This window comes from Penaeus vannamei, chromosome 5 (genome assembly GCF_042767895.1).
Source record: "Penaeus vannamei isolate JL-2024 chromosome 5, ASM4276789v1, whole genome shotgun sequence".
Lineage (NCBI taxonomy): Eukaryota > Metazoa > Arthropoda > Malacostraca > Decapoda > Penaeidae > Penaeus > Penaeus vannamei.
In genome coordinates, this window is record NC_091553.1 from 11,031,696 (window position 1) to 11,044,195 (window position 12,500).

At 35.6% G+C, this 12,500-nt stretch overlaps 1 protein-coding gene across 2 annotated transcripts in view; it reads left to right on the plus strand.

The window, feature by feature from the left end:
• Window positions 1-11,230, plus strand: part of LOC113820407 (bridge-like lipid transfer protein family member 1) — a 33,982-nt gene extending 22,752 nt beyond the window's left edge. Inside the window, exons 21-38 of one of the 2 annotated variants that reach the window (XM_070121862.1) lie at window positions 1-109; window positions 330-530; window positions 1,089-1,740; window positions 1,931-2,112; window positions 2,423-2,594; window positions 2,792-2,971; window positions 3,523-3,780; window positions 3,938-4,060; window positions 4,264-4,497; window positions 5,841-6,044; window positions 7,264-7,458; window positions 7,604-7,743; window positions 7,966-8,269; window positions 8,604-8,713; window positions 8,877-9,057; window positions 9,189-9,350; window positions 9,801-9,904; window positions 10,910-11,230. The exon at window positions 1-109 is cut by the window's left edge and continues 208 nt beyond it. In XM_070121862.1, coding sequence (XP_069977963.1) covers window positions 1-109; window positions 330-530; window positions 1,089-1,740; window positions 1,931-2,112; window positions 2,423-2,594; window positions 2,792-2,971; window positions 3,523-3,780; window positions 3,938-4,060; window positions 4,264-4,497; window positions 5,841-6,044; window positions 7,264-7,458; window positions 7,604-7,743; window positions 7,966-8,269; window positions 8,604-8,713; window positions 8,877-9,057; window positions 9,189-9,350; window positions 9,801-9,904; window positions 10,910-11,066 — 3,668 coding nt within the window. In that variant the 3' untranslated portion in view covers window positions 11,067-11,230. Of the gene's footprint in view, window positions 110-329; window positions 531-1,088; window positions 1,741-1,930; window positions 2,113-2,383; window positions 2,595-2,791; window positions 2,972-3,522; window positions 3,781-3,937; window positions 4,061-4,263; window positions 4,498-5,840; window positions 6,045-7,263; window positions 7,459-7,603; window positions 7,744-7,965; window positions 8,270-8,603; window positions 8,714-8,876; window positions 9,058-9,188; window positions 9,351-9,800; window positions 9,905-10,909 lie in introns of both variants that reach the window. The other variant, XM_070121861.1, reaches the window with a different exon arrangement.
• The last annotated feature ends 1,270 nt before the right edge of the window (window positions 11,231-12,500 follow it).

The following is a 12,500-nucleotide window of genomic DNA, read 5'->3' on the forward strand; positions in this document are numbered from 1 at the left end:
ATTCTGATGTTTGGCTTGAGTCCTCTGCTGTTATGCTGGGGCCAGTGTATGTTGATGCAGCAACCAGTATGGATGTCTTGCACCATGACATGCAGCTTATCCAACACAAGTAAGGAATATATTTTGATATCACTGCTTGGTACTTAGACTTAAAAAGTGAAGTCTTTCTTTTGCTCTTTTTCCTCCTCCTTTAGCTCCTCCTTTTCAAATGTACTGCTTTTCTGTAAAACATTATTATTTAATATTTTATATTTCTTTACAAGGCACATTCAGAACCAATTCAAAATGTACAAACTCTACCAGCCTCACATTTTTTTCCCTTCTTGCAGGTTCCTTAAACTGCATGATGAAAAGACAAAACGTCTGTGGTTCCTCTGGGCTCAGGAGACCACCAAAGTATCTGCGCAGGTCTTTGGCAAGTGCGGCTGTGTTGGAGGCTGTGCCTTCTTTGGAAACAACAGGAATGGTTTGCTGTTCTTCAAGCCTGGTAAACAAGACTTTTATAATGGCTTGAATATAGCCCAGTTAAGGTAGGTTTGATTATTTGGGGAGCTCTGATGCTGTTATAGATTTTTTTTGTTTCTACTTTTTTGGTAATTTTTAAGTTTCACACAGCCAACCCTGCAATTATTATTTCTTGTTTTAATTATTCACAGTGTAATAAGTGTGATCTGCTGTTGTTTTCCATAATAAATGATACAAATGAAAATATTGAAAATTGTTTACAAAATGATTGTACCCAGCTACTCCTGGGTATCCACAAGCATTGCACTATGAACTATAAACCTTTATAACCCGATGGTGATGACTATGCAGGTGCTTATCATTGTGCTTATGGTGATGATTATGATGATATTGATCATCATAATGATTAAATCATAATGATTATCAGAATCATTATGATAATCATTATGATTATCAGGATGATAATGATGATTATCATCATAGATGCTGATGATAGGTATTGTGAATATTGTGGATGATGTTATAGTTCCAGAGAGAATGATGTGATAACTTTGCATCTTTGATATTATCAAAGAAGTGCAACTGCTATGTGAGAATTTATATCTGCTGTCTTTGTATTTCAGAGTGAATGAGAGAACAGAGGACCCTGGTTATGGCCAAAGTATCCTTCAGGAAGGTCAGCTTGTATTTCAGAGTGGAGCATATTCTGATTTGTCTCAGAGCCAGTATGACTCGCATGCAACTACTAGTAAAGATCACTATGCTCTTAGCTCTGGCTACATGAAGAGTGCATCTCCAGCCACTCCAGCAGATATACATCGTGGAAACAGTGCACTCCATCATGTTTCAGATATACACTGTACAGATAGACTAAACCCACGACACCATTACCAGAGGGAAGTCTCAGTTACTAGCCATGATTCAGACCACCATATAGTAGATATGGAGTCCAGGAGCCCCAAGGGAGCTGATGAATCCAAGGATGTGGTTCTGGGTGTACCTGGAGCGTCCCCTGGTAGTCTGTCAGACCTAAGACGGTCTGTGGATAATGTGAATAGTGCAAGGCAGTCAAAGATGCCATCTAGTCTGTCTCTACAAACAGAACTGCCACTGCATGCAGCCAGTGGTCCCAGGCTGTCAGTGAGTGGAATGAGAGAGTCTAATTCAAAGCAGTCACTGTCTAGTCAGCAGAGTCTTTTGACTAGTGTGCAAAGGACCATCTCTATTGGTAGTGAGACACAGTCAGAAGCTTTTTTTTCAGCCAACGAAGATCAAGTAAGTGGAGCAAAAACTACTTCATGAGGTCAAGGATATTTCTAAGACTGTTTAGAACCTTATGAGTATTTTCTTGTGCTTATGTACTTAGTTTTGTGAAATGTCCAACATTTGCTTATCCATATATCAGTACAATTTCATTAAGCAGGCAAATTTTGGAGAAGGTCAATATCGGATCTGTTTTTGCCAGATGACTGTCATTGGAAATGGAGAAGGAACATTGTCAAGAGTATCATCTCAACTGAGCCTGCAGCCAGTACTGGAAGATCAGCATTCACAGATGAGGACTGATCTCTCCAGTGAAACATCAACACCTCCAACTCCACATCATGACCCCAGTAAACTTACTATCAGTTCTGGAAGTTATCATAGGTGTGTATTATGATTCTTGTTCTATACAACATTGTTTTTTATGGGAATTGATTTATGTTTCAGATGTTTTTCAGGTCTTATGCCTCTGGGACTAGATTTTTTCTATTAGTAGTGTAGATTTATAATGCTTTTGGGATGTTACAGGAAAAAATATTGTGTACTTAATTGGAATGCAGAAGGGTAGTTTGAAAGTGGAATTTTAGTTGATTTTAATGAATGTATATATATTTTTTACTTACAATCAAATTTCATTTGTATGAACCTTTTCTAGTACTGAGGAAGGCTACAAAAACCAATCATCTTCCTGTAGTAGAAGTAGACATGATAGTAGCAGAAGCACAAGCAGTTGTAGCAGCAGTGGTCACAGTCCATGCCTAGACCACAGCCAAGCATCCCTCCTGCACTCGCTTGGTTCTGAGTCTTCAAGAGGATCTGAATACCACCAACCAAAGAGATCCAGGAAGAAGAGGGAGAGGATTCAGGTAATGAAATCTCAAGGGAAATGGGTACTGATTCATGCAAAATAAATTAGTACCTATAGATGCTGATTAATTTTGTGAAAAGTATGTTTTTAGATAAGGAATGTTTTCTTATCTGTACTAAACTGATAGAACAATGGCGAAGTGATTTTAGAGTCAGCATTGTATTTTTCAAGATGATAACCTTTGTTTTGGAACAGGCATCACTGGACTGCAGTGGAGATAGCAGTTCTGAGGTTGGAAGTGTATCTAGCACATCCTTCATATCTGCAGTTTCATCTCAAGAGGACATTGCACTAGTAGATCTTCACATGCAACTCAACAAACCAATTACTGATTCTCCACTTCTCATGTCTTCCTATATTAACCACATGACTCAAGTATGATGAGTTTTTTTTTGTTGTTTTTAGGCAGTGTTTAATCATATTTTCAAATTATTATAACAATTATCTGAAATCCTGTTAATTTTTCTTATTAGCTAAATGTTTCATTTCCACTACTAGATAATTCAAGATTCTCTGAAACTTTATAGACACTTTTCTTGTTTATTCTTCCGTCCCAAATCCTGACTATTCGCTTTTCAGCTTTCCTCTTATATATTGTGTAGAACAATGTTTTTTGATGCATTTTTATGGAGAAAATGTTTGAAACATGCAGGTATATACTGATACTGTTAATGTAAAAAAAAAGAATTGTGTGCTTTTTTATTATTGGATACTGTAGATACAGTTGTTCTTTTTGTTACCAGTGAAGTAAGTATCAGTAATAACATATTGATAATGGGGATATTACTGGAATTAATGTAATATTTTCAGTTTTGTTTGCTACTATTTTCCATATATTATGCTTTGTTAAAATTGATGTATAGATTTTCAACTTATACAGTTGTAATATTTGCTTCATCTTCTCAATGCTGTTCATGTCATTTTAGCTTCGATGTATGAATTGGGACACACCGATGCCAAGCTTCAAGGCCTGCAATTGTGGAGCTCCGGAATGTCATATTCCAGTTTTTGAGAAAATAAGCGAAGGCTTCACAGCTATCAGGATGGTTGACAGTGGAAGATTGGCCCCCCCAAGGTCTCCTCCTCCCCCATCAGGTCGCACACCTTCACACCCTTATACCTGGGATACTCCGATATTCACATGGGGAGATACACAGGATGAGATGGGTCATGAGGATTCACAGGTACTTGATTTAAGATTGCTGGAATAGAATGTGATTTTTATTTATTTTCTTTTCTAAACAGTTTATGGATATTAAATAAAAAGACAGGCAACCTCTCTGAGCTGTCTCTGGGGGTTATTGTCAATTCAAGCTTGGTTAAGTGTACAATTGATTGCAGGAGGTGGTTGGTGGGGTATGCGATGCTAATACTACGCGTACCACTGTGGTAGTGAAGCTGAAGAAGGATATAGACATAACACTGTCCCCAATGGCTTTAGAATCTGCTCAACTCTTTATTGAGGTAAGTAAAATTTTACAAGCTAAGTGATTTTGGTTTGATGTAATTAACCATCTGTGCTCCCTTGCCTTTCTCTTCCTGTGCCCCTTCCATTATCTGTTAATTGTTCTTCTAGTTCCACTGTTTCATACTAAATGAGACTAAAATATTTGTGTATGTATGAACTTATGAATGCTAATGGCATTACTTTTATTTTTTCTTTAAAGGCTTTAACACCAGTGATGGAGCAACTGCATCCTATGTCAATTATCAACCGTGCACACATGAAGTCATTGTCTGCAGTTGCGGGTCAGAATACCCTCAAAAAGGAACGTTACATGTACTGGTCTCGGCTTAGGGATAAAAAAGTAGCGGGAACACCTGAACAATCAGCAGTCCTAAGCACAACCTATCAGGAGAGTTGTTTCAAGCAAATGCAGGGGCAAGTCACAGTGCCACGGGTAAGTATGAAAATGTTGTGAGCTGAATATGATAATCAAATCTTTGACACAGAATGATCATCTTCAAATATACAACAGAGGCAAGTGTGTTGACTTCATTTTGATGAACCCTTGGGTTGCTAGTATGATTTTACTGTACCAGGAATAGTAGCCTTCAGTCAAGCAAATGATATTACAGAGAACAATTTACAGTTTTCTTCGTGTTATTATTCTGGATTAGAATTGGAAATATTGTGAAAATACACAAAAATAAGATGCAGAAACTTTTTCTATTTTATTTTGTAATGTATTGCGATTCCATGAAACTGGTAGACTGCTAATGGTGTATGTATCATTGATGTGTTTAACTCTCTGTAGCGAGGAAAATGTTGTCTTTGCTGTAGTAATGTTTTGTGAAATGTCCTTGCTGCTAATGGTGTATGAATCATTGTATAATGTGGTTAACTCTCTGTAGCGAGGAAAATGTTGTCTTTACTGTTGTAATGTTTTGTGAGATGTTTCTGAACAGAGATGGCTCTGCAAGTACTTAGGCAAAAGGAGACAATTAGTAGACCCTGTGACCTCACCTGATTTCATCTTTCCTTGAGTTTGTTGGAAGTATTTTATTTGTTTGCGAATGATATCAATGCCAGTGCTGTTATTTTTATTATAAACATAATCATTATTAGTGTTCTTGACATTACTAAAAGCAATACCAGAAGATATTCTTGAAAATCAAGGAAAGGGTAAACAGGTTAGAGACTGCTCATAATTGGGTCAGCTGTACTTGTGGAGCCATCTTTCTGTGAAGACAAGTAATAAATTAAATTCATATAGATACATGCCATCCCCGGCACCATCAGGTTAAGGTGTTTAACCAGAGTTGATAGACATTTTTCCATCTTTGTTGTTAAAGGGGGTGTTTGGTTGAATTTACTAAAATATCAAAATATACGAAAAACACTGTGGGGAATGATGATCGAAATATGTCAATATATAGGAAAGACATTGTAGGGAACAGTGTTTGAAAAATATCAGCAATTAAGAAAAACATTTTGGGAAATGATGTTTAAGAAAATCAACATGTAGGAAAAACATTGTGGGGAATGACATTGCTTTACTTTAAAACAAAGAGCCATGAGGCAAAAATGTACATCATAGAAAATTATCAAATTCAAAAAGGAGAGTAAAAAACAAATATGTGGAAATGCTTTTGTTGAACCCTCTCTTTTTTTAGATTTTTTGTGTTGATGTTGATTTTTGTATTTTTCATTTATTGATACAGATTTGTATATATTTTCATAAGAAATTAGAATTAGAAATAAATGAAAGATTGTTTTTAATAAATGTTTTTCTTCAATCAGGTGAACATTACACTACTCCAGGCATCCGTGGTAGAGGAGGTTATATCATTCTCTGCCCTAGATAACATAAGGGACTTGACATGTGTGTCTTTATTTTCTGTGTGCCTAGATAATGTTAGCCTTCAGTTTTATTCTGGGCACCAGTCAAAAAAGTCAGTCCACATGTACATGAGGAATCCGCATGATCCTGTTATGCAAAAGAAGGTAAAGTATAATTCCCCATGATGTCTTGGATGGCAATTTATCATGATTATCTCCCTTTCTCAACATTTTTTATTGTTGTGATATTGTTTGTTCAGTCAACCTTAGTGTTAAATGTGTCTTTGATATCATTCTGCATCAGTTGTTTGTTGGTTGATGTGTACTTTTTTATGCATCTTCTCACACTATTCATATCTTGCTTCAGTCTGAATACAGCTTGGACAGCTAGTGTTTAAGATATTAGATGAATGCACGTTTAATCATGGTTGTCAGTTTTCATGCTAGACTTATCTATTTGTAACCATGATATAGGTTATCAGTATTATTTTCAGTCTTTTACGAAATTTACCATGGATAATGTGAAAGGGCAATAATGCTTATAGTTGCTTGTATATAGTAAACATTTGCATAATACATAGTTTGACCGAAGGAATCCAAACATTCATAATAACTCAGTCTAGAGCAGTGTTTCCTAACCATGTCAGAGATACAGAACACTGCAAGTTTTGTTTTGCTAGTGCACAAAATGAACTATGCATCAGTTGCACACAGAATCAATGTGTTCAAAAAACAAAACAAAACAAAACATAAACTTTGCATGTCTCAAATCATACAAGTGGGGTGAACAGAAGTGACCTCCACTGAACCCTTGAGAATGACTCACGGAACAAAAGTTAAGAACCACTGGTCTAGAGCACCTCAACATTAATGGGAATTGCTTCTGATATTGGATAAACTTTATAACTCTTTATTTTCAGTTTGTTTTGATTTATGGTCTTATAAGTAGATGTCAATATGGTACCATTGTCTTACTAGATTATTCTTGGTAAGATGTAAATAATCAGCAAAAATGTGTTCATAAAGTTTGATGTTTTATTTTGTAAGTGAAATATTGCTCTGAAGAAGTAATGCAGCAAAAGGGCCGTGGGCATATTTACGTTTCTCTACTCTGCTCTTTATTGCTTTGTTTGTGATTTTTACAGTATTCATTCTTTACTTGTTTTCATTTCATAAACTCACCTGGCTTTTGTCTAGTCATGCTGCACTAGATTGCATCTTTTATGATTTGGCTGAACAGGGTACACTCCATAGTACTGAAATGAGAAAAATAATTGATAGTAGAGGCATAATGGTTTCTTTTTGTGTTGTATATGTCTGTTATGTAATTCATGACAAAATCTATTTATATTGATTATAATTATACATAATTTTACTCTTCAAGGGAAAAGGTAAAGCAAGACATGCAGTTGATTTACTAGCAGAACCAGTTTACATTGAGACATCTGAGAAACAGCAGGAGGAAAATATGATGTCTGTTGATGTGAACAAGATGCATGTTCAGCTGAGACGCCTCAAGAATGAAAGTGTTTTGCTAAAGGATGCTAGTATAACAGCAGTACCAAACCACAGATCTAAAGTAAGTTTATGGAACAGTAAAAGAACACTTGCTGCTTTTGATTTTAGAACATATACAAAAAGTGAAAAAGGTATTGGCTAATAAGTTTACTCTTCCGGGACTACTTTTCTAGAGGTCAGTTAATGGACATTATTATTTCTCCCAGGTGTTGTTTACCTTCAAGCGCTGTGCTCGTGTGAACAGCGAGGAAGGAGACAATGGAGGCTCAGCAGGAACCCCAGTTATGGAGGATGACAGAATGGGTTTCATTATGTTTGAGGCAGGCTTGGAGAATGTTGCATTAAGGTATACTGCTTTATGTCTTGTTTTTAATGATCTTGAGTTGTTGCATTGCAAAGAAAGGTAGTTTTAGGATAGTAAGTAGCAAAAATCTGTGTTATCTGATATTGATTTGTATATGGCCTTAAGTATAACTTCGTTAGGAAATAATCTTATAGTATTTATGTTATAAAGGCTCAGATGTGTAATGAAAAATGAAATCCGTAAATTCTTTAATACATTCTCCAGAGCTGTAAAGAGAAAGGGATTTGGCCAGCAGCCTGAAGGAGGGAAGCTTGATGGCACTACAGCAGGAGGAAACAATGGAGCAACCACATCAGCATTTAGTGGTGCTGGTCAGAGCTCAAGTTCTGCGCCAGGAACTGCCACTAATGAGCCTACAAAGCCAGTACCTGAGATCCGCAAGGAGTTTTCTGAACGACTAGGATCGTCTTCTGTCTCGCAGATGTCTAACATGTCAAGTCATTCTGGAGTCCCCCATTCCAATTCATCTGCTGCCAATGAAAGTGTGAAAGATTTACCTGTAGTACAGGTAAGGTTTTTATCTCTTTATTTCTTTGAAGTAAAACAGTAGTATTCAGATGTGTGATCTGAATTACAGTCTTTGACAAATTATTTGTAATCAGCCATTATGGTTAGATGTAATTTTCTTAGGTCTTCTTGAATGTTCATATACTTCAGTTCAATGTATCATCTTAAAATTACTTGAGAAAAGTTCTTAGACCATTTAGAAGAGTTACATATAAATATTGTAGGTGGAGTTGGCTAACATTAGGTTTACAGGCAAAGATGCTTTGACAAAATATCATAGTTATTGTATGAATGACCCATATCCTGTTATTCCTAAGTACATACTTATTTTTCAGACAAAAGACAAACGTGATATTACATCATTCATGGTGGAATTGAGAACTGTTTGGTTCAATTTTGCTGCCCCCCCTCACACTCCTTTCACTAAGAAAATTGATTTCACAAGGTAAATATTTTAGATATTGACAATATTGGGTAGGACATCTTTCATTATTTATATGAGATATATTAGATGTAGTTAGTGCATTAAAATATTTGTAAAAAGTTGTCTGAACTTAGTATGTGAAAATATAATTTCCAACCTTATCTTTTCCTCACTTTTTTCCTAGACTGGACTGGAATTTGCTTAGCACAGCATCTCCCTCAATCAATGCTTGGATGAACCCAAGTGACCGACTCACTGTTGCAGTCATCCAGTTTCTGCATGCCTCAGAGATTCGCAGACTGGGGGTTATGGCTTCCCTCATGGCAGAAGCTCTTGATGTGCAGAGTCTGCATGTACCTGTTAAGGTTTGTGTATAGGAGCACAGCAATTGACTTTAGTTAATTTTGTTAAGGCAGAATATGCAGTGTATTTAATTTTATTCAGTTTGTTTATTAGTAGTATTCATTAAGATCAATGATGTTATCTACTGTTTCAGAATAAGTATGTCAAGCTGATGCCCCTTAGTCAGACTCTTCAAGAAGATCCTTCATGTCAGTTGTGCACAGTGTTACGTCGCTATGTTCTGCAGTCATCTTCACGCACCATTGAGAGCAACCTGACACCACAGCATCTTCCCAAGCTTGCTACTCTGAGACAGGTATTATATGAAACGGAGATGATTTAAGAAAGTGTTTCTCATATTGGTCGATAAAGATGTTATGATCATATTATAACAATAACAATCTCTTGTCCTTTTCTCATATTTATGATACTTTGTCTGTTTCTTGGTTATAATCTTCTTTTACAAACTATGTTTTGTATGCTTTTATATGTTAGGGATCTTTATCTTGATTGTAATTTCTTGTATGGGGAATTCCACCTCAAAAATAAATTCATATATTTGAGCTCTTGTCTCCCTTATCACAAAAGTGGCCTAGTTAAGGCAACCTTCAGTCATATCTCCTTCCTCAAATTTGTAGCTATATACAGTTTTGCTAGCACCTATGAGTTTGAAGGGCTGCAGGCAGGTTCTGCTCACTCCTACCCTAATAAATCCTTTCTTAAGAAAGTTTCTGTTATAGTAATTGGTTATTATTTTTTATCACAGGGTGTAGTGGTACTAAGTAGGCAGTGGAAGAATGCATTGTACATGCCACTATTGATGGAACAAACATTTAGAAACAAGCAGGCACGTCCAACATTTAATTACAGGTCAGTATACAGTTTTTGCTGTGTGGTGAGTATATTTTACAGCCATAAGCTATAGTGTTTTGGCATGATGGCATTCAGCCAGAGTTTCTTGGTTTCTAATATCCAGAGTCAGGGTATATGCTATTTTAGTCCTATGTCCTGGATGACCTACCATCAAGGTATTGGCTATGAGGAGTTCTGGTCTAGGGAGACTAACATAAATCTTTTGGTTATCAGTCACTCTCAGGATTCACTATGAACCCTGAGGTTCTTTTGGAGGGGAACTCGTAGCCAAGAGGTCAACTCCATTAGTTCTCTTCACCATGACTGTATACGACAATACTGTTCATTGTGTAAAGCCTGTCGAAAATTAGCTTTCCTATTAATGCTGAGACAAATGCATTGCCCACTAATGTATCTTGTACTCTTTCAGCCACACTTCTGACATCACTCATACTCCTGGTCCCATTGTTGACCCTCCTCTCCCTGAGTCAATCACATAGTTGTATTTCTTTGCCTCTTTCTTCTTGTGAGTGAATGTACTGAGTGTAAATAAGTAATTCTGGCACTGTATGGAATATTTTATCTCCCCCCCCTGTTTTCTTTTCCCACATTTCATCTCCACATTCTTTACTATTACATATCACATAATTACCTCCGGGTACATTTTTGTGTTTTTACTATTTATAATTTGGGATACTCATAATTTTATGATTTTTGATAAGAAAAATATGATTTTATTGCTTCATATGTCTTTTTATATGTGTTAAAAGTAATTTATCTTCATTTTTATTCCTGTGTAAGTGGTAACTTTTTCAATCTAACACTTTATTTATGCCCTTTGATATTTGATAATAATTTATGTCTTCTGATATGGGAAACTGAGCTCTTGAAATGCCACTAACTAAAATATGCCTTAGTGAAACTATGATTATCAGGCATCAGACTGTATGGATAATGTAGGAATGAACATTTTCATGGTATACATTCAACCTGACCAGGATTTTCACTCTGTGTTCTTTACAGGCCAAGTGCAGTACCAGAGGGTCGAGCAACACCAAAGTTTGATCCGACCTTAATAGCGACTGAAGTAACAGATGAGAAAACAACGCTTCTGGAGGCTGAAGGAGGATCACTACACTCTCGACAGGCTCAGGGTATGGCTTGCCTTCTTGTATTTTGAAATTAGGATATTTCACCAGTTATATCTTAGAGCCAAAGATCATTCTAAAACTTCACTTCCTATATTATCTTGATGTGTTAGCCATTGATCTATACTCACTTTAAAAAAGTCAGTAAATGACATTTATGATGTGTAAACATGTTTATTGCACCACTCTCATCATTCACATAATCATTTAATTAAGTTTGTAGAAGCATATTTTTTTTAATGCTTAGAACGGATTTATTTTGTATCTAAGAAGGTTCATGACCCATTGTATTCAGATAATCAATCTGATAGGAATGTATCAAGATAGTTACTTTTTGAGTATATGATGGTTTTTTGATTGTTAGTTTGAGAGGATTTTCATTTAGGGGACACTTTTTGTAAGATTTGATACTAGATATAATCAATACCCAATTTAAAGATGAACACAAACATAAAAAAACATATATATAATGCTCTTTTTTATACATAATTTCATATTGCATACATACAATGCTTTTTTTATATATAATTTCACATTGCTGTTGGGAAGTGTCAGATATTCAGTTTGTTTGTTTCTATTACATCTTAATTAATGCCATCATACTTATGCTATTAATTGTAATAGGTTTAGTGCCATTTTTTTATTATGCATGCTAACCTCAAAAAGCAGCTTCCATCCTAAAATCTCCCCTAAAATCTCGAAAGCTGAGCTTTAATGAAGTAAGGATATTAGTCTTGGAAGAGATTGGCTTTTGGAAGAGAGCATCCTTGATGATATGACCTAAGAATGTTAAAGATTGGCACCACTCCCTCCCTCAGCACATAGCTAGGCCCAGGTTACCTTATGCAGTTTCTAATGGATCACTTAATGTTTTGTTGAAAAGATTTCATGAAACATTTATTACACCTTTGTATTCCATTTGATTAAAAAAAATGATTTGATACAAACACATCAAACTTTTTATTTCATTGAATTGAAATGATTCATACTTCTCATTTTGATTAGGATGGTAAACTTCCATAACCACCATACAGTGAACTCAGTCTCAGTTACTTGGCCACCAATATATTTACTTTTTATTTCATATATATGGCAACTTACATAACAGTATGGACAGCAGGTCTGAACATTGACACTTCACACAGTATCCTTGCTTGTGGCACAACAAAGTTATAGCATTTACTATACATGAGGATCATATTTACAGTGAAAAGCTGAAATATTACATCATTCATATTATGTGATAATAGTGGATACATTTTGCATTTAAATATGATTTATATGCAATTCTTTTTAACATTTAAAACAAGTTTTAAACCATCAGTATGTTGGACAAACAATCAGAATTCCTAATCTATTCATAGGAAACTTACTGAATTGCACTTGGTAAAGAGGAATTCACATATTTAAAATTGCATTTTCTGGGCTATTTTATGTGTTTTATAGCTTTTATAAGGCATTTTTAT